The 22,030-nt window shown below is 41.2% G+C and overlaps 2 protein-coding genes across 4 annotated transcripts in view; one reads left to right on the top strand and one right to left on the bottom strand.

Moving 5' to 3' along the window:
* Positions 1-9,234, bottom strand: part of PIR (pirin (iron-binding nuclear protein)) — a 115,732-nt gene extending 106,498 nt beyond the window's left edge. The window contains exons 1-2 of one of the 2 annotated variants that reach the window (XM_011995536.1): positions 8,795-9,234; positions 6,807-6,954 (exon numbers count right to left, since the gene is read on the bottom strand). In XM_011995536.1, the coding sequence (XP_011850926.1) occupies positions 6,807-6,902 (96 nt within the window). In that variant the 5' untranslated portion in view covers positions 6,903-6,954; positions 8,795-9,234. The remainder of the gene's footprint in view (positions 1-6,806; positions 6,955-8,794) is intronic. The other variant, XM_011995535.1, reaches the window with a different exon arrangement.
* BMX (BMX non-receptor tyrosine kinase) overlaps positions 1-22,030 on the top strand; it is a 100,116-nt gene that overhangs the window by 25,789 nt on the left and 52,297 nt on the right. Inside the window, exon 1 of one of the 2 annotated variants that reach the window (XM_011995538.1) lies at positions 16,100-16,465. The exons of the other annotated variant lie outside the window; for it this stretch is intronic. Coding sequence (XP_011850928.1) covers positions 16,463-16,465 — 3 coding nt within the window. The 5' untranslated portion in view covers positions 16,100-16,462. Of the gene's footprint in view, positions 1-16,099; positions 16,466-22,030 lie in introns of those variants that run through there. 2 annotated transcript variants of the gene reach the window in all.

Genomic DNA, 22,030 nt, shown 5'->3' with positions numbered 1-22,030 from the left:
TTGCCCGTGTTGGAGTGTGGTGGCATGATCTCGACTCACTGCAACCTCCGTTTCCTGGGCTCAAGCAATGCACCCGCCTCAGCGCCCCAAGTAGCTGGGACTACAGGTGCCAGCCAACATGCCCAGCTAATTTTTGTATTTTTTGTAGAGACGAGGTTTCACCATGTTGCCCAGGCTAGTCTCAAACTCCTGAGCTCAAGTGATCCACCCACCTCGGCCTCCCAAAGTGGTAGGATTACAGGCATGAGCCACTGTGCCCAGCCTCAATCTTCTTAAAGAATATCTAAGTAATCCTGAATAGATTGTTGGTAGAAATATGAACAGTGAAGGCCATTCTGATGAGATCTTAGACAGAAATATGTTATTGAAAACTGAAGGAAAGATTACCGTTGTTATAAAGTGGCAAAATGACTTGACTGATCTGTGTTCATATCCTAGTGTTTTGTGGAAGGTAGAACCTGTAAGCAATGAAATTGGATGTTTAGCTGATGCTGTTTGTGCACAAAGCATTGAGGGACCGGGTTACTCTTGATGGCATATAGAAAAATGCAAGAAGAGAGAAATAATTTAAAGGCAGAACTGTTAATCAAAAGAGAAGCAGAACTTAAAGATTTGGAAAAATTTTCAGCCTACCCATATTATAAAGAATGAGAAACATGTTCAGGAGAAAATACCAAGGGTGTGGCCAAATGACCATTTCACCATTTAATAAGGAGCTTTGTCAGACATCAAAACAGAAACCAGGACCTATTGTTCAAGACAATGGACAATTTCAGTGCCAATTTTCTGTCTTAGTCTGTTTGAGTTGCTATAACATAATACTATAAACTAGTTGGATTATAAACAACTGAAATTTATTTCCCACAGTTCTGGAGGCTAAGTCCAAGATAAAAGCACCAACAAATTTGGTGTCTGGTGAGGGGCCAACTTTGTGGTTCAGACAGAGTGCCTTCTAGCTGTGTCCCCACATGGCGGAAGGAGCCAGCTCGCTCTCTGGGGTCTCATTTATAAGGGCATTAATCCCATTCCTGAGGGTTCTGCCCTCATGACCTAACACCTCCCAGAGGCCTCCCCTCCTAATACCGTCATATTGGGTGTTAGGTTTGGAGTAGGGAAGACACATAGATTCAGACCAAATCAGTACTATTTGTCATATTTATTGCCCATTTGATCCTTCTGGTCACCAATCAATGAAATATGAACACACATAGGAAGAAAGCCAGCACAAGAAAGAGACTGAAGAAGTTAGGGGGCTGATTGAGGTAAGAGTCAGAGGGATGAATTGATTATCTTGCCAGAAAATTGGAGATATGTGTAAGACACACTTTCCCTCAAAAAAGTAAGAATATCTTGCATTAGACTGTCGTACTAAAGTGTTATTTGCAGTACTGGGTATTAGTCCTCATCAAACTTCCTCACATTCTCTAAACATTTAGCAAGAATTCAATAGCATGTAAAATAAACATGTGTTATCTGTAGACAAGACCTAATTTATAAAACTCCGATTTTCTAAAATGTTTTCACTAAGTCCCCAATTCATTCACATCTTTCTCTCTCTACATATCAAATTGACAATCTTTTAATGTTTTTGAATTACATGAGAATTTCTTTTCATTCAAATAGTTCTAAGTCCTTTAGCTGCTGAATTCAAGTGGCAGCTTCCAATCTACCTCTTTTAGTCTCTTAAGGCCAATCAGGCCGGGCGCAGTGGCCCATGCCTATAATCCCAGCACTTTGGGAGGCCAAGGCAGATGGATCGCTTGAGACTGTGAGTTCGAGACCAGCCTGGCCAACATAGTGAAACCCTGTCTCTACTAAAAATACAAAAATTAGCCAGGCGTGGTGGCTAAGGCACTAGAATCGCTTGAACCCAGGAGGCAGAGGTTACAGTGAGCGAAGGGAGACAGAGTAAGACTCTGTCTCAAAAAAAAAAAAAGAGAAGGTCAATCAAAACTTGCGGCCACCACCCTTAGGCATGTGGTACTCCCATAATAAAGCCTGGCATTTTATTTACATCAGGAAGCACTGGAAGTAACGACCAAGAATAATAGTTCCTTGAGGATGGGGCCGATGCTATGCTTTTTTACGATGCTCCACTGAACTTACAATAATTCTGTGTACATAAAAGGTACGCTACAATATACTGAGAGGTACTTGTGTTAGGTCCATGGCCTCTCTTGTAGCTAGTTGTGTCCATATGATTGAATCTAGCTACAATGTAGAAGTTGCAGGGTGGAACTTTTAGGAAAATTCCTTATAAGAGGAGGATGGACAGCAGATGAGTATCATTTTGCCCTTCCCCTCTTCCTCCTTCTGTGACAGAGGGTAAATGGTTGCCATTTCCCTAACAGCTGTCTTGGACTATAAGATGATGCACTAAGAATGTACTAAGAATTATGACCTAAGATAGAATGAACACAGATCCCTGATAAGAGTGGAAGACCACCCTGGAGTGCCTATTTTGGCACTTTACAAAAGAGAAACAAACAAATTTACTTATGTACATCATTGTTTTTGGAGGATGCTTTCTGTTACACACAGTTGAACCTAATCCTAACTGATATAAGGGCAATAATGCCTGTGGTAGTAGCCAAGAATCAGGAGATTCTAGGTCAGCCTGCGTCAAGACAATATGGCAGCAGCTGAAGTAACAGGCTCCTCAAGATAGACTCCAACACCTCCGGCTACCTTCTGGGTACTTGGCCTCCAGACTGGAACCTGGGGATAACAATGAGAAGGCAGAAGGAAACCGCAGCACATATCCTAGACTGAGATCTAGATGTAGCCTCGAATGGACTTGAGCTGTGACGCTATGGCCCACTTCCTTGACTCAATATCTAGAGACCTTGATAATGAAAAGCACCTTCTACAGAGGCTAAATCAGTGAAGACCAAGATTCGTCAAGGCTATTTGATGATATTAAGGGATTTTTAAAATTTTTGTAAAGTGTGATAATGAGATTGTAGTGGTTTTTTTTCAAGTTATCTTTTAGAGATACAAATTGAAATATTTATAAATGAAATAAAATAATGGCTGGAGTTCTTTTCAAAATACTTTGAGGGGAGAAAGGGATGATAATATAGATGAAATAAGATTGCCAAGAGTTGATCATTGTGGATGCAAGGAACATGGAGATTCATCATACCATTTCTCCACTTTTCTATGATGATTGAAATTCTTCATTAACAAAATAAAAATAAGAGTGACCCACGGAGAATCACATTCCACCGAGGAGTGTCTGGTAGCAGGAGTGGGCATAGAGGCAAGTGCAGATGAGTAGTGGATTTCCCTCCTGCTGGGAGCACAGAGGAACCACTCCCTAGCACCTATGCTACTCAGCCATTCAAATTCCAATCTGGCTAGCCTGGCCCATGTATAACTGTGATGAAGGGTGTGGGCCAGCACAACTCCATCTCTTCCTTGTTAAATCACAGAAAGGCTCAGTGAGAGCACTGTAAATTCCTCTTCTATCTCCACATTTGCAGTCAAAGGAGTCAAAACACTTGCGGCTGTGAATATTTGAGCACTGTTGTAGATACTAAGCTAAAATAGCTCTGGGTCCAAAGTTTATGACATATTTCTTTAGAGACAGAAGCTTTGGTGCAGAGTTTGAAAAATAACCTGTTGGTCGGGCGCTGTGGCTCATGCCTGTAATCCCAGCATTTTGGGAGGCCGAAGTGGGTGGATCACCTGAAGTTGGGCGTTTGAGACCAGCCTGACCAACATGGAGAAACCCCGTCTCTACTAACAATACAAAATTAGCCGGGCGTGGTGGCGCATGCCTGTAATCCCAGCGACTCGGGAGGCTGAGGCAGGAGAATGGCTTGAACCAGGGAGGCGGAGGCTGCGGTGAGCTGAGATCACGCCATTGCATTCCAGCCTGGGCAACAAGAGTGAAACTCCGTCTCAAAAAAAAAAAAAAAAAGAAAAGAAAAGAAAAGAAAAGAAAAAAAAACCGAAAGAAAGAAAAGTAACCTCTTGATGTTACACAGATGCTTTCATTCTCTGCTGATGGGAGGGTTAGCGAGTCTACCTTTCTGGCAAGTTGGTAGTATGTAGAGTGCAAAAATAATATGGCAGCAATCTAAATGGTCAAAAATAGATTCACGAGTAAGAGAATAATGCTATGCTTATACACAGGAAAAGGCATAACTATTAAAATGATGTTTATGAGGAATTTATAATAACATAGGAAGTCCTTACACTACCATTGTTAAATAAAAAAACATTGGAGCACAAAATTGTTTATTCTATATAATCCCATGATGTAAAATATACAATTATATGGAAACAAACAAAAAGACCCTTTGTCTCAATAGTAATTAAACCAGGCTGATGGGATTAGGAATGATTCCTATCCATGTATTTTTCCTTAAGGTAGAGTCATTCCTGGGGTACAGGAGACCTGAATCAGTAAAATATGGGGATATTTAAAGCATAAGTTATCAGCCATGGACTCTTACCTGGCACCACTGATAGAACTCAGAAGGGCTGTAAACTTGGACTGCTAAAAAATTACACCTTTATTGTCACTAACCTCTACTAATTTTTTTTCTGGTTTTTTTTTTATTGTGGTAAAATATACATAACATAAAATTTAGCATTTTAACCATTTCAAGAGTACAGTTTTGTGGCATTAAATATATTTACATTGTGCAACCATCACTGTCATCTCCAGACTGAAATTTAACTTCAATTATGAATGTAGTCAATGCACCACAGTAAATTACCAGTACCTGTGACTTTGTCACCAATTGAAATCAAAGTTATTTTCATATCACATTACAGTTGTTAGTAGATATATCAAAATATTGTTCATGTTCTTCACAGCTTTGAAATTCAGGAGTTACTAGAACTGCCACCAAATGTTTTTTAAATTGTTCCTAACCATGTTTCAGTATAAAAGTTTTCCTTGGTAATCATATGTATTTTCTTTTAGTAATTCTATGTATTTTATGTATTTTAAAACATTGCTTTCAGAAGAAATTAATAGGTTTCATCAAACTGCCAAAGGTTTCATCAAACTGCCAAAGGGATTCACAGGACAAAAACAATAAAATTCTCAGGAGATGTGTTCCTGACAGATGGGCTAATTAAAGTGTTAGCTACCCTCAATATATAATAATGGCTAACTAACAGGTGTGTTTGGGGCCCCAAAATTCTTTCCAATTGTTCTGTTGGTGATGTAGCCTAGTAGAATATGATACCACCTCCATCTGCATCTCCCCAACACTCCCTGTGCATTTAGCCATTAGAATAATCTTGTTTGCAGGTAATTAGAATAATCTTGTTTTCAGAAAACTCTGTTTGATGGACCTCAAAAGACATTCAGGTGTAAATAGGAAGCTAATTGGAAAGAGAAATGGCCTGATGGGGCTGATGGAGAGTTGTATTGACAGTTTTTCCTCTCCCTTAGTGGCCAATCAACATTACGCTAGGTGAAATAAGCCAGGCACAGAAAGACAATTACTGCATGATCTCACTCATATGCAAAATCTAAAAAAATCAAACTCATAGAAGCAGAGAGTAGAATGGTGGTTACCCCGGCTAGGGGATGGGAGGATATGGAAGGAGAGATGTTGGTCAAAGGATGCAAAATTTCAGTCGGGAGGAATGAGTTCAAGAGATTCATTGCACAAAATGGTGACTATAGTTAATAACAATGTATACTTGAAATTGACTAAGAGAGACTTTAAGTGCTGTCATCACAAAAAAAAAAGTATGTGAGGTAATGAATATGTTAATTAGCTTGATTTAGCCATCCCACAATATAGACACCTATCAAAACATCATTTTGTATATCATAAATATATACAATTTTTATTTGTCAGTTTAAAACATAACTAAAAAATATTGAACCCATCAAAAATGTAGGTCAGCACTCATTGAGGAAGGCCAGGAGTTTTTTAAAACCCTATAAATAACATTTCAGAGATCGAAAAGTTGAGAAAGTAACCCTTTTAAAGCTTAGGTTGAGCAACAAAGTAGCATTAAAATTATCAGAGTAGAATTTAAGAAGAGGGACAAACCAGTCTCACTTTTCAAAATGGAATCCATCTCTGTAATGTATTTCTTCTATTAGAAAATGTTTTGAGGATCTGATATGGTACTAGGGGCTATATTCCCTGGGCTATGACCACCATCTGATACCTTTCTGTGTATATAAGACTTATTTCCCCTACAAATCCCAAATTTCCCATATTCAAATGAAAACATTCTCTAAAGTTGAAAGACATCTACCTAATCTATAATCACCTTCTCTGAGAGCTACACCCATCTACACGTGTCCCTCACCAGAGGTCTACAAGTTGGGTCCCAGCAGTCTCTCAATGAATCTAAATCCTTGGCAACGGCAGATTGGCCAGGAGTGGAGACCTGACCTATGCTGAACCAATCAGATTCCCTCTACTGGGAATTTGGAATTGAGAATCGGAGTTACTCCCTGGTTCTTTGAAGTGTGGGCAAATAAATTTAGGGGCTGTGTGGTGGGCATGTTTGGCGATACGCATGCTGAGGCAGATAGCACGTCAGCCCAGGGTGGCACGCCCGTGTGCAGAGAAAAGCAGAGACACTTCCTGAAGCTCAGCTGCACCTTCTGCCCAAGACCTCTGTATTCACATTACAGAAACCCCCTTTGGGCTGGGGCTGGTTTGCATAGGCCCCCCGACTGCAAACTTTAAAGTTTGCACTTATGCACCCCACAGGCCAGCTCATGACTATCTTGGTCCCCTCTTCCCAAATCACCATCAACATCCCACCAGTCCCTTCTGAAAAGAAAACAAGGAGCGGCCACCCAACTAGCATACCTCGGGTCGGCCAATGCTTCTCCGGACCCTCGCTCCAACCCCTTCCGACTGCTCCCGGCTGAGCACTGAGAGAGTAACTTTCTTGGAGGACCCCATATCGGAGTCTAAAAAGAGAGTGTTCTGATGTTGAGCTGTAGAGGATGGAGGGCTAAAGGAAGGACAACAAAAAAAGAAGTCATAAAGAAGGGAACATCCAAGGACTACAAAATAAATGATACTAAGATTAGATGCACAAAATAGTAGCAGCTACAATTTGTTGATGTCTTACTATGTGCAGGGCCTGGGTTAGGTGATTTAAAACAACCATAATGATGGTGAACATGTATGCATACCTACTAGGTGCCCAGTACCCCACCAATTATTTGCAATTATCTCATGTAATCCTACAGTCATCTTGTGCAAAGGTTAGCAATACAGTCATGTGCCTGCCGTATAATGACATTTAGGTCAACATTACACAGTCAACAATAAATGGACTGTATGTATGACAGTAGTCCCATAAGACTATAATGGCGTATTTTTACTGTATCTTTTCTATGTTTAGGTATGTTTAGATACACAAATGCTCACCATGGTGTTGCAGTTGCCTCAGTATTCAGTACAGGAACATGCTGTATGGATTTGCAGCCTAGGAATAACAGGCTATACCACATATCCTACTACACACCTAGGTTATACCATCTAGGTTTGTCTAAGTGCACTCTAAGATGTGTGCACAATGACAAAATCACCTAACAATGCATTTCTCAGAACATATCCCCATCGTTAAGTGAAGCATGACTTTAGCAGCTCTGTTGGCCACTTACTAAAAACCTCCAATGAACACTTCTATCTTTCTTACTTCACTGAATTCTCTCGATGTCCCATCCCTTCCCCAGTGCCACTCATCTGTCAGCCTCACTGGTAGCACTCATGAGGTAGTTGCTACCAATGAGGCTGACAGATGGGAGGTTTGTGTGGCACCTTAGGGAACACGCAGAAAAACAAAGAGGTCCCTAACTCTTACCAGAACATGCTGAAGATCTTGGCATTAAAAGGGATCTTCGGGGGTCATTGAATTCAAAGACCCATCTATTCCTGAAGTTCAGGGCCAACATTTTGGGCAAGAAATCTTTCAACTTACTTATGAAGTCTTCTAGAGCATAGGCAAGTCATGGACCAGCTGCTCTTGGCAATGTATCTCATATTTCCGAACTTACCTATAGCGAGTGTTTGTTATTCAAAAGTCTTTTCCTCTTGTGAGGTGTAGGTTCTAATGGACTATCCCAGAAGGAATATAATCAATCCCTTTTCCACTTCAAGTGTTTGCAGACAGTACCCCCAATCCCTTAAATCTTTTTTTCAAGTGAAATGTACCCAATTCCTTCAAGGATTCCTACTGAAAGGAAGAGAGGTGTTTTGGCAAAAAGCAGACTCTGGAACCAGACAGCCTAGGTTTGCATCTCAGCTTCACCACATACCAGCTGTGTGACCTGAGGTTCTCTGTGGCTCAGTTTCATCTGTAAAATGGAATGATAAGACTGCCTTCCCCAAAGGGGTGCAGTTAGTGCTATGAGAATGTTAGCTGCTGTTATTCAGAAGGGCTCTACTCCACAATACTCTCCACTTAGTCAAGGCCTACCCTAAAATGTATCCTCCCTGAATAGTAATCAATAAATATTTATTGGGTGATGGAATGTAGGGCGCAGAAATGAGCTTAATACTCAAAGCAGTACAGGCCGGTCATCACCTACACCAAAGCAACAAGAAAGTATCTTTATCCCCATCTAGATTATGTCTGGGTCCTTCCAGACTCCTACAGTTAAATTGTATGCATGTGAACAACTGATGAAGTACTTAGATCTCAGTGCTTTGCAGAAAGAAAAGCCGTCTACCATTTTCACCAAATTCCGTAGTACAATTTAAGTATCTCTTGTTATCTCCCTTAGGAGTCTAAAGCGGGTTGGGGAAGGCAGGCTTTTGCAAACTGATCGCCAGCATTCCCTCACCTAGTGGGCCCCTGCAGGGGCCCCAGGTACTCACGCAGCGGTAGCGGCACCTGGAGCCTTAGCGGCGGCGGGGGACGCGAAGAGCCGCCGCGAGCGAGTGCAGGCAGGGCAGGTTAAGAGAGTGCGGGTCCAGTCGCCTCACTGTGACTCAGCACTTGGCGGCCGGCGGCCTAGAGGAGGCGGGAGGAGGGAGGCGGGAGTCTCTTGGTCTCTAGGGCCCTGGGGCTCCGCCCTAGGGAATGTCACTCCACTCTCGCTCCGCCCTACGCCTCTCCCAGGCCAGCTTGGCGGCCCTTTGGCCTCCCTGCCTCTCGTGCCAGGAAGAGATGCTCAATCGGGTAATTTAGGGGGAACTTGCTGTGTTCCAGGAGGAAATGTGTGGCCCGGACAGGTGCTCCGATCGGTGCTCCAATCGGTCTTGTGGGAAATCTGTTTTTAACGGGAATCTCCATGTCACCCAACCCGAGGAGCTTGGCGGCACGGATTCCAGTGCTGCCTTCACCGCTGGGAGGCACCACTTGGCAGGACCTGGGACAGGTGGCTCAGCCTGTCTGTGCCTCTGGTTCCTACTCTATAAAATGAGGATGGTGATGATAATAGTGCCAGCCTCATAGGGCTGCAATGAGAATTAAACGAGCCTGTCACGTTCTAAGCACTACAGAATCGTTTGTTCCATAGATAAGTTGCCTGCTGTTTGTCAGTTAGAATTGCGGGAAAGGGAGTGCGGGGGTGGGGACGGGCAGCTATAAGTCTTTATTCCTGCCTGAAGAGAAGGCACACTCTAATGGGGAGATAATGGGTTAAGAGTTTGTATGTTGTTGGAAAACAGTGGGCCGGCGTTGGAGAGTTTTCCCAGAAGAATGAGGAGCTGGCACAAGCCAGTGAGGGGATCTAGTTCATTACTAGGATTATCAACCAGTGGTACAGGCATAGCTGCAGTTTCTGTTCTCTAAACACCAGAAGGCTCATTGCCTGGTTTTGAGAAAGGAAAGACAGTGGTGTCCCTAAAATAAGGTTGGCAAACTTTGTTTGTGAAGGGCCAGATAGTAAATACTTTGACTTTGCAGGCCAGGTACATTCTCCAGTTTGCGTTTGTAGCAAGAAAGCAGCCATAGATAGCATGTAAATAAATGAATGTGGCTGTAGTTCAATAAAACTTTAGTTATGAGTACGGAAATTTAAATTCATAAAATTCATACAATTTTGAGTTCATATAATTTTTACTTGTCATGAAATATTATCCTTCTTTTGATCTTAAAATGTAAAACCACTTAAAATGTAAAAACCATTCTTAGCCCTCTGGCTATACAAAAATAGGTAGTGGGCTACCTACTCATTTTGGCTGCAGGCTTAATATGCAGATCCCTGCTCTAAAAGAACAGGTTAGTAGAGGAACAAACACTTTTCTCTGGGCTTTTAAAATATCAGTGGGGCTTAAACCCGTCCCCATCACCTTACTTAGGCGGTTCAAGGCTAGCTGAGATAATACACATGAACATTAAAAGTGCTATGGAATAACAAAGTATTGTTTCTTATCATCATTGTAACTAGTTCCGCAACTGTCTCCTCCGCCTCTGCAGCTGTAATAGGTATACTAGGAGTGAAGGTTTCTCCTCTTTGTCTCTCAGAAGCCGGTTACAGGTAAAAGCTAAGTCCAAGGGTGTGCATGGTTAGAGCGATGCAGGAATTCCATTTACAGGCCCCTGCAGGAAAAAAAAAAAAAGAACAAGTCTAAAACGGTAGAAGACTTAAAATGAGGAGAAACAAAGGTAAGAGAGGAAAGAATTCTTACAAATGAACAAAGGGCGTATAATGTTTCACTGTAACAGAGTCCTGTTTTGAGATGAGAAATGTCACCCTGTATATGAAGCTTTGAGCACTTTTCACACTGTCATTGACATCCAGATCAAGATGTGGAGCAGGCGGCTAAATATATGAGTGTGTAGATGGACTGTTGATCACCTGTGGAATCTTGGAAGCATAAAGAAAACTCATGCTGATATGACAATGAACAAAACCTCCCCTAAATGATTCCAAATAACACCATTATAATCTTTAAAGACAACCACATTATTGACGCACTTTGACTTTTTTCTTTTTTATTCAAGAATTTCATTTTCCTCCTCTGTAAAACTTACTGAATTTCTTTTCAAAGATACATATTATAGAAGTACATGGGGCCAGGCGTGGTGGCTCACTCCTGTAATCCCAGCACTTTGGGAGGCCAAGGCAGGCAGATCACCTGAGGTCTGGAGCTCGAGACCAGCCTGACCAAAATGGAGAAACCCTGTCTCTACTAAAAGTACAAAATTAGCCAGGCGTGGTGGCTCATGCCTCTAATCCCAGCTACTCAGGAGACTGAGGCAGGAGAATCGCTTGAACCCGGGAGGCGGAGGTTGCAGTGAGCTGAGGTCATGCCACTGCACTCCAGCCTGGGCAACAAGAGTGAAACTCCGTCTCAAAAATTAAAAAAAACAAAAGTACATGGACATCTTAGGCACTTCATTATTTTTGTTTCTTTCTTCTTCGAACCATCAACTCACAAATTCTTTCTTGTAGATTTTGTGTATTTGCCTTTCAGGACAGTGTAGCTGCTATTCATTAGACGACAAATGTCTCTGAAATATTCCATATTAAAGACTCAGACTCATTGAACCCAGGAAATCAATTGGCTCCAAGTCAAGGACTGATTATTTTGTAAATGCTAGTTTACGAAGGCCATAAATACACTAGCTGGTTGAAGACATCCAAAGATATTCAGAAAAAATGAGTACGCCTGACTCCCATATCCACCCTCATGAGAGCATCTGCACAGCATGGTCTGTTCCATTGACCGGTGCTCTCAACCAGAAGCTACATGTGATCAGCTGTTGCATGAAACTCATAATTGTGTTTTTCTCTATCTTTTCCTTGGGTTTTTGGCAGTGTCTCAGGAAAAAAAAAAAGCTTATGACCCTTTCATTGGAGCCGCAGAACTTTCTTAGAATCCATCACAAGCAAAATAGTCTCAGGCCTGAAAGGCCAATTCATCTCTGAACCAGGAAACTGGAGAAATTTAGGTGAATGATTCCCCTGATACCTCAATTACCCTGATAACGTTTCTCAGTGTTCAACTTTTGTAAAGTTCTGTCTTCTGGCTGAATGAAGACTGCTTTCGAGATCACAGTATTGGAGTAAAAATTAAAAACTAATTTGAATAACAACCTCTAATGTTATGTACATTGAAGTGTTTATGGATTAAGTGTACTGATGTCTGCAACTTCTTTGAATGCACCAAAAATAACAATAGCAGCAGTAATAATAGAAATGACAACAAAGTGAACTAGTAGATGAATAGAGAGATGGATAAATGGATTGATACATGACAAAGCAAATACAGCAAAATGTTAATTGTAGAATCCAGATGGTGGTGTATTGGTGCTTTGACTTTTTTTTTAACTTTTCTATATTTTGAAATGTTTCATGACACAATCTTAGGAAAAATATAATTTGAGTCACCGTGGGAATCAGGACTAGAAGGATTCCAAAACATTATACCCCTTTGTCTACTTTCTTTGCTTCCAACTCTAGCACCTTGTACACAGTAAATGAAGTGACTCTCTGTTGAATTGAGCTGTTAAACTAAATTCCAAGTTGCAAGATCACTTCCAAAGCTGGCAGGATGCTTCCAGAGTATGAGTTGGTGATTTATTTCTGTGAGGGCCAGATAGTAAGTATTTGAGACTTTGTGAGCATACAATCTCTGTCTCAACTACTCAGCTCTGCCATTGTAGACTGAAAGCAGACATAGACAACACTTGACAGTTTGCCAAGTAGAGGGTACCATCAATGCAAAGGCCGTGGGGCAGGAATAGTGGCTGTGTTCCGATAAATTTTATTCACAAAAACTCATGGAGCTCATAGTTCGCCAACTCCATGTAGACCACAAATACTTACCTTCCACTAGAAAAATAGGAGTAAGATTGACAAAATGCCAACAGTCTATGTAAAGCTTTCATGGGTGACAGGACAGGACATAGGTGATAACAAAAAGAAACAACAAACATTTTTGTGTCTACCTCCACCTCCTACTCACCCATTTCCTTTCATAAAAAACAGGGCAGTTCGTTCTGGCACTGAACCTGAGGTTTGATATGCAAGCACCCTTAGGAGAGGTGGCATGTTAATCTTCAATTCTAGTAAGTATGAATAATTCACATCAGATCCCAACTTTCAAGCAGATTATTTTAGCACCAGAAGGAATACATGCAGGAGGTAATGGAGTGATGTCCCTAAAAAAGAGATGCCCATGAGTAAAGTTCAAACTGCAGAGATAAGCTGTTGGAGCCCTTGTGGTCTTACTCTTTAGTGAGGAGAGACAAATAATAAAGGTAATAAATAAGTAAATTACGTATTATGCTATAAGGTGATGAGTCCTGTAGAAGAAAGAAAAAATAGAGCAGAGGAAGGGAGATTGGAGTGCTGGGTGGAGGGCGAGGCTGTGATATTAAACAGGGTGGTCTGTGTAGGGCTATTAGGAAGATGCCACTAGAAGCAGAACCTGGAAATGAGGACATGAGCCAGTCAGATATCTGGGGCAGTTTGCCAAGCAGAGGATACTGCCAATGCAATGGCCCTGGAGCAGATGTTGCTCAGAATATTGGAGGAATAGAAAAGATGCCAGTTTTAGGAGTGGTAAGATGAAGTAGAATAATCATGTGATGATGTTAGAGACAGTCCTAGGGGACCAGAACAGGGGGGACAAGTGAAGAGTTCAGACTGGAGAAGTGCTAAGATGTGACTTACATTTGAAGAATCACTCTGGCCCCTCAGTGGAGAATAGACTGCAGGGGCAAGAGTGTAAGAAGAGCCTGGCGACTAGTACAGTATTCCCCCGGGGGTGGTGGCAACTCAGACCAGTAGGTGGCAGTAGAGGTATTGAAAAGTGGCCAAACAGGGTACATTTGATGATAGCGCTAACCTTATTTCATGAAGGATTGAAGGTTTGGTGCAAGGGAAGGGTAAAAATTAAGGATGACTCCATATTCTTTAGCCAGAGCAACTGGAAGGGGAGAGTTCCTATTAGCTGAGAAGAGGAAGACTGTAGGAAAAACTAGTTTTGGGGTGGGGGTGTGAATCAGGAGGTCAGCTTTGGACAAGTTTTGACATATATATCAGATATCCCAAGTACAGATGGACAAGTTGACGGTCAAACATGAGTCTAGAATTCAGGGAAGAGGTCCTGGCTGCCATAAGCATATAGATGATGTTTAAAGCCATGAGTCAAGTGAATTTTTTAAAGTGAGAGAAAAATACAGGTCAGCCACAAGCCAGAAGGACTCTGATGATCTCATTTTCTTTCTTCCCCTCTCTCTCTCTCTCTCTGACAATGGATTCTACCAGGTTCTTTTTTATTTTAAAAATGTAAGCACAAGTAAACAGGCTTGTTCACATCATGAAGTCAAATTATCCCATGCCATGTCCCTTTAGTTGTTGCCTGCTAAAGGCTTGCATGAACAAGCTTTAGAGCAAATTCCTAAAATTCTGAATAAAGATGACAATGCAGAGTATAATTTGAGTAATGAAGTCATATTATCGAAATAGCAGATTGCCAAAAGTTAGGATGTAACGAAACTCATGGAAAATACAGAGCCAAAGAAATGGTCAGGAGAAGTAGCAGAGGAAATGAATGAATAGAATAAGTAAATAAATCTGTGACATTTTGCCTTAGAGGAAACCACTCCTCCCAGCTGCCCTTGGGTGTTTTATGCCCCAAGAAGGGATGGAAATCCCAAGAGATTGTGCCCAGGTGTTTCCACAGTTATACCAGCTGTATTAGTCCATTTTCATACTGCTATGAATAAATACGCAAGACTGAGTAATTTATAAAGAAAAAGAGGTTTAATGGACTCACAGTTCCATATGACTTGAGAGGCCTCAAAATCATGGTGAAAGAGGAACAAAGGCATGTCTTACCTGGTGGCAAGCAAGAGTGCGTATGCGGGGGAACTGCCCTTTATAAAACCATCAAATCTGGTGAGACTTATTCACTATCAAGAGGACAGCACGGTAAAAACACCCACTCCCATCATTCAATTACCTCCCACTAGGTCCCTCCCACAACATGTGGGGATTATGGGAACTACCATTCAAGATGAGATTTGGGTGAGGACACAGCCAAACCATATCACCAACTCCTCCTTCCCCTGCCCTAAGTTTACTTTTTATTCTAGAATCGAACTTTTGCCATATTACCATATATAAGTTGTGAAGTAAATACCAATCGCCATGTGGAAAAGGGAATTAATTAGCAGAGTGTAGAATTAATTTATTTGGCCAGGTTGTTATGCTACTGTTGCCCTGCTTCACCCTTAATTTTTTGAATGACTACCTACTATATTCCTAAAGAATAGAGAGCTATTTGGAATCCATCAGTGACTTTAATTTGCTATTAGAATGTAAGTTACACTCTTTTGAATTCTTGTGAAGGACTCCTTGCCCTTCCCAAAATTCCAGTTTCCAAACTGAAATATTAAAAAATATTTCTGCAAGTTATTTTTCCCACACTCTACTGTAATTAAACCATTACTTGTGGCTCCCGCACCCACACACATACACATAAGCCCCTTGAAGATGTGGGCTGCTTCTCTTCTGTTTGCTCTTGTGTCTCTAGGCCCTCACGGAATGCTCAGCACATGGCAGGTTCTCAAATAAGACCTGACTGAACAAATTAATAGAAATGATGCTAATTCCATGTACACTCAAAAGAATACCTCTTTGAAAGTCAGTAGCTTCACTCTCTTCTGCCAACCCAAGACTTCTTCACATCATAGATACTTACAAATAAGTTACAGTAAGCAACAATTTATAAGTAAACACAGTGTGTCAATGCATGGCAAAAGGATGATTACTTCTCTTCGCTATCCATAGCAGGACATAAAATATGCCCTTAGATTTATTACAAAAGGCCAGTCAGTATGCACCAGAGAAAATGGTGGAATGGGGGAAGCCAAAAGTTGTGAGTCTGTCATAATGATGTCAAGTGACACACTTTTTCATTGCGATCAGGGTGTACCATACCTTAGAAAAAACAATCTATTTTCCATTTCTGGATATCTTAATAATTTAAAATATATAAATAAGCTCCTTTTCCATCATATGAACTGTTCTTACGTATTCTCTGGCCTTCCTTTGTCCAAATGTTGAGTTGAAGTTTTCATTGCATATTCTCTGTGCGCTTTGGCATTACCTAATGGTTTCCTGGCTCGTGTGAGAGAAGTCAGCGTCAGCAGTCGGGTTTTGCCGAGATATTTTCTTGTCCTTTCCAGCACAGAGCTCTACAAACAAAGGCAGGGTTATCACATGTACCCGAGAGCTGCCTGGGAAAAGCGGTAGCTATAGTTATCAAAATTTTAACCTTTATGAAGTATGCTTTTGTCTCCGTTTTTGTTGCGTTCAATCAGATCAACAAGTGTTGGCTAAGTGTTGAGCGTGGTTTCCTGTGGGATTGTGTAAGGCTCTGTAGGACAATAAATGTGTTGGGGGCACTGAGTAATGTAGCCATTTCTGACCCGGCAGCCAGGAAAATGTGAAACAATTTGCTTCTGGAAACAGGACAGCTGGGGCTGTGTTCCTGCAAGAGCAGATCAACCACCACGGCGGACCCAGGCAAGCACGGAACAAGCCGAGATGGTGCGTTTAAGCGGCAGGTGGCTACTCAGTGTCATATACTATGGGGAAAATAGGTTTGGTTCCCGGTGTTGTGGGGCCTGAAGTTACAAACTTTGGGAAGCTCACTTTAAGAAAAATAGTACAACGTTTTGAATATGAAATTACTAGGGCTTCCTCTGGGACTTTAGATGGGACCAGGTAATTTGGAGGCCAACGGCTGAAACTGCTATAATTTCACTGTAAAAATTCACTCCTTGCTCAAAATCTCAGTTAGGGAAGCTATCAGGTTGTGTACATATCACCACCAGTTCTATCTAACTTTGTGCTGTATTCTCTGCTAATTTTCTCCATCCTCTTCTTTAGGTATTGCCTTTCCACAGCTTTTCATATTGGCCTCATAACTGCTTACAAAGAGACATAGAAGTGTTCCTTGTACCTTCTTTACCTGTGTTTTTATGATGTTACTTTAGCTACAAATATTTGCTCTTAGGTTCCTGAGGTCTCCCTAAATCAAGTGCTTTATATATTTTAGATGGAGATAGACAGATGGGAGGGAGGTGAACCATACAGTTGTACTCACATCCATATAATTTTAAAAGATTTTGTGGGCCACAATGATTTCATTGGATTTGTAAAGGAGTACAACTTTGTGGTTCATATAAGTGCTTCTCAAACTTTCCTGTGCACATGGATCGCCTGGGGATCTTGCTAAAATGAAGATTTGGCTGTGCGAGGTCTCAGGTGGGAAATGAGAGTCTGCATGTCTAATGAACGCCCGGATGATGCAAGTGCACGGACCACACTTTGAGTCACATCCAAGTATTTATTTGTAGGACATATGTGGCACAGATACACAGTCAATAAGGGGCTGGTTCAACCTCATTTTATGGTAACTCGTCTCAAGCTGGAAAGTCTGCTACAAACCTGCTATGGACTGGTGTTGACATGACAATACATGAGGAGGTCTTCCTGCCTCCTATTATCTCCTATCCACAGGAGCTGGGGACAGAGGGATGGGAAGTAAAATTTTATCATTAAGGATCATTATCATTTCATTGTCTTTAGTTTTTTAACTTTGCTATGGTCTTTTTTAAAACTTTGCCTATGGAGCAATGAGAAGGGACATAAGTTTTTAGGACACCTACTAGGGTGTTGGGCATTAGGCTGCCATCTTCTCGACTACTCATAACCTTTCGAAGTGGTTATTGTTTCACTGCCTTTACAGATGGGGAAGCTGAGGTTTAGCTGGGTTAAGTAACATGACAGGTTGCACAGAGACAGAGCAGGGATTCGAACCCAGCTCGCTGCTTTCACTCACGCCAACCTGCATCACATAAGCAGTGTAACATGTTTAATTCAGCATGAGATGCTAGCTCATGGATTTATTGCTTTTTGCTTTTCTCCTAAGGAAGGTGCCCAGAGAGAGTGCCCTAGGCAGAGGAGAGGGAGCAGAAAGAAAGAGGGTAGTGAAAAGAGGAAAAGACTTAGAAAAGCTCTATGGGACACTGAAGATTAATCTCACACCTAAAGCAAAACTTAGCTCCAAAAGGACTAGCATTAAGATTCTTGCCTTCTTTGTGAGAAAATGATCTTCCCAAAGTGTCTGGTTTTTATACACTCATTTTGGATCAGTTAAGGTGTGATGCTCCAAGATGCTGAGAATTTGACTGTCAATGTTAAAAGATTTCTGTCCATATCATGCCAAGATCAACTTTAACTTTCCCTCTCCTGAATAACATCATGGGAAATAAGGATCTGTCAGGTTCTGTGAAGCCAGTATTTGTCTTTGGCCAGCATCATAAGACTTTTGGAACCACTTTACTTGATTATCAGTCAAACATTTTGTTCTTGTTTAAACTTACCATCACATTTTGTTCAGTTATTTAGCAGGAAGATAAGCAGGCCTGGCATTTGGGCAAATATTTGAAGATCAAGTTTGTCACAGGGCCCTCCAGTTTCCCTTCCAGATCCTGCCCCACTTGGAGCGTCTTCCCTTTCTTTCCCACCCTTCCTGCTCTACTGCCTTCCCACCACATGTATTATTTTAACATCTTGATACCTCCCAAAATCTTTAGCTACATGGCATGTAAAGTAAGAGAGGATAACTAAACCAAGTCAAAGGGTAAGGAATTGCTATCCTTATCTCTGAATTTTAAAGGATAAATCTTTAAAGGCACCACACTGAGCCAGTGAGGGAATATACTTCCTGGTTGAGGGAACTATCCAATGGACATTTAACGAGATAACCCTATCTCCCTTGGTATCCTGTCTCCTGCTCCCCTTCTGTACCACTGAGAATTACCACTGAGAATTTATTCCAACTTTTGAGGTTGTATGTTCTTACCTGTTTTCAAAATGTGGTTTCAAATTTTGTTATTTAACACTGCCTTTCAGCAGGAGATTCCTATTGAAAGATTATAGGTAACATCGTTCTGATATATCCAATAAAATGTCTCTTGCACGGGTCTGTTAAGACTCAAATTCATGGGTAGTTTCACCAAACTATGTCCCTTAGCAAAGCTGTAGTATGTTTGGCTGAACACATAGATATCTCCTACTCTGTTTACTGCCATCGGTGGAGTGGACGTTGTACAGGTATGACACCTGAAGCTGGTTCCCAGGGTCATGCCTCTTAGACCACTTGTTAATGGTACTGGCTAAGTCACGTAGGCTGCTGGGGCTCAGTGTTACATCTGTAAAATGACTTCTAAGTTTCCTACAAGGTTTGACATCCTATGACCGCCTTCCTTTATTTAGGTTAGAGCAGTCTCTGGTTTAGGAGGGTCGCACAGCAGGCATGTCCTTCTCTAGCATTAGAATCATGGTCACGAATATGGGCTGTGGAGTTAGACTGCCAGGATTCAAATCCAGCTCCACCCACTAGCAGTGTGAGCTGGGCAATTTATTTATCTATTGCAGCTCCGTAAGCTATAAGCAGGGAATGATGTTACAACTTACTCTATAAGGTGACTGTGTCACAACCTACCTCATGGGCTGGGAGTATCCCAAAATATCCCGTAGGGTGTGTGTGTTCTGGCCTACCCCATAAGGTGGAGGTGTCATGACTACCCCATGGAGGAGTTGTGACCAGTAAACTCTAAACAGCCTGGCACATAGTGAGCCCTCCTTAAGCAGTGGCTAGGATCATTATCACAAAATCACTCTCATCCTTCAAAGTCTAATTTCAATGTGCTCCCTTCTAAAATACCTTACTTGGTTACCTTAAGAAAAAAAAACCAGCTTTGTCTTCCTTGGACCTTTCATAGCAAAGTGAATGGACTCTACTCTAGCACCTACATTTTTTCCCCCATCTTTTCTTTTTTAAAACATAGTTGGTGCCCACAATGTGCCAAATACTTTCACACAAGGTTTCTCATTTAACTCCCTTAAAGTAAGAGAGTCGTTACCTATCTCATTTTACAGATCAGAAAACTGAAGGTTAGTGCAAGGGAGGAGTTTGGCCAGGGTGACACGGTTTACAAATGACAATTCTGTAACCTCCTCCATGCCTTCCAAGTTTGCCACCCCACAGCAATCTTGCATATTAATTAGTTATGCAGCCTATCTCTCAAACTTGTTCATCATCACTCAGGGCCACGGACAGCTGATCTTTATTTCTGTAACCAGTCAGCTGATCTTTATTTCTGGAACCAGTCGTTCAATGTTGGACACACTGTGGGTTCAAAATCAAGCGTGTCAAATAGAACTGCCGACTTGAACTTCTTACTCTCATGACATCGTTTCCTTATAAATCCTAAAAAGCTATAGTGATTACAAGTCATGTTAATTTAACACACACCTTTTATGTATGTAAGAGGTTATCTAATGGCTGCTGGCTTCCTTATAGGAAATACTATATTGATTTCTGCCAGGTTTTTGTGTCTCCTCTGTGCCGTAATCGCTTCCTAGTTTCATCTGTTTATGAAAATAGGCAGCCTGGGCTATTTGGTAAGCAAATTGATAGGTCTATTTATTCTATGTGGGTGGTAATATGAGAGTCCACCCAAATCCCACTAGCTCCTCTATGGAAATAGATTTCTTTTTAATACTGACTGGGTTTAGGATCTCATTTTACTATAAAAGGTTTTTTGTTTCACCTTCCCAACTGAATTTTCCTTAAATAAGCATAAGAAGAGCAGGGTTTGCTAGTTGTTGGACAGGCATTTGACTTAACAGTGAGCCCTGTTTATTTATTATCAAAATACGAGGGGGGGAAGATATTGCATTTCTAAAAATTAATCATCAGCAACTATCCAACTATCCTTCTATATCAAGAGAGACCATAGAAATGTTTTCAAATTAGAATTTAGGCCATGTAGAGGAGAAAGGAGAAGTATAAGGAAGGGACAGAAATAAATAGAAGGAGAAAGGCAAGTCCAAGCCTAAGCAGAAACCACATGTTTTATCTTAGAAGAAACTGATCCGGAAATGAAAAAAAGCTTGAGTCATCAAGACGGGGTCCTTCAAGATTGTTAGGAAGCCTCAGTAGCCCAGCTTAGGGAGTGGAGCTTTGAAGGACTGTTCCTCTTGGATGGGTACCTCAAAAATCTGTAGCTTCAGGTGTTTGTTATGCGAGAACAACATATTACAGACTCAAGTGCACAGTATGTGAACCCATCTTTGAGAAAATAAGCATATGCACATAAATATTTGAAAAGAAAAACATCTAGAGATGTGCTGTGTTTTTCTTTTTCCTGTCTGTAGCTCTTGGCTTTATAGAATAAACATATATTGCATATGAATCTTAAAGTGAAAGCAAAAAAATGTATAAAGGGCAGGATTTTGAAATGAATAATTATGTTGAAATTTCACAAGTTATATTTCATCAGATGTAACAACGCTTGTAAACCCCTGGAGGTTTACTGGAGAAGGTGCTTGAGGGCTCAATACCTTCCTTTTTACTCAATGTTCTTCCTTTCACTATATAGAGGCAACTTTGTGAATTTGTCAGTGGTCTCTATGACTCATCTTATTAATTTTTTATATAAAATTCCAAAAATTCTCACCTTTAGTGTCATGCACGTAAAAGTTTTCTTTTTCTTTTCTTTTTCTTTTTCTTTCTTTCTTTCTTTTTTTTTTTTTTTAGGAGACATGGTCTCACTCTGTCGCCCAGGCTGGAGTGCACTGGCGTGATCCTCCCACCTCAACCTCCCTAGTAGCTGGGACTACAGGTGCATGCCACCATGTCTGCTAATTTGTTAGAAACATTTTCTAGGGACAGGATCTCACTATGTTTCCCAGGCTGGTCTCAAACTCCTGACCTCAAGCAATCCTCCCTCCTCAGCCTCCTAATGTGCAATGTGCTGGGATTACAGGCATGAGACATTGTGCCCTGCCTAGGTGTGAAAGTTCTATAGACAGAAAAATATGTATATCAGCACGTAGTACTGGGAAAGACTGAATAGCTCCTTGGACATTGGGATTTTTACATTTTTTTTAAAATTTATTTATTATTATTATACTTTAAGTTCTAGGGTACATGTGCATAATGTGCAAGTTTGTTACATATGTATACTTGTGCCATGTTGCTGTGCTGCACCCATCAACTCGTCAGCACCCATCAACTCGTCATTTACATCAGGTATA

The sequence above is a fragment of the Mandrillus leucophaeus genome, unplaced genomic scaffold (genome assembly GCF_000951045.1).
Source record: "Mandrillus leucophaeus isolate KB7577 unplaced genomic scaffold, Mleu.le_1.0 Scaffold490, whole genome shotgun sequence".
Classification (NCBI taxonomy): Eukaryota; Metazoa; Chordata; class Mammalia; order Primates; family Cercopithecidae; genus Mandrillus; species Mandrillus leucophaeus.
This window is presented reverse-complemented; position numbering and strand designations above follow the sequence as displayed.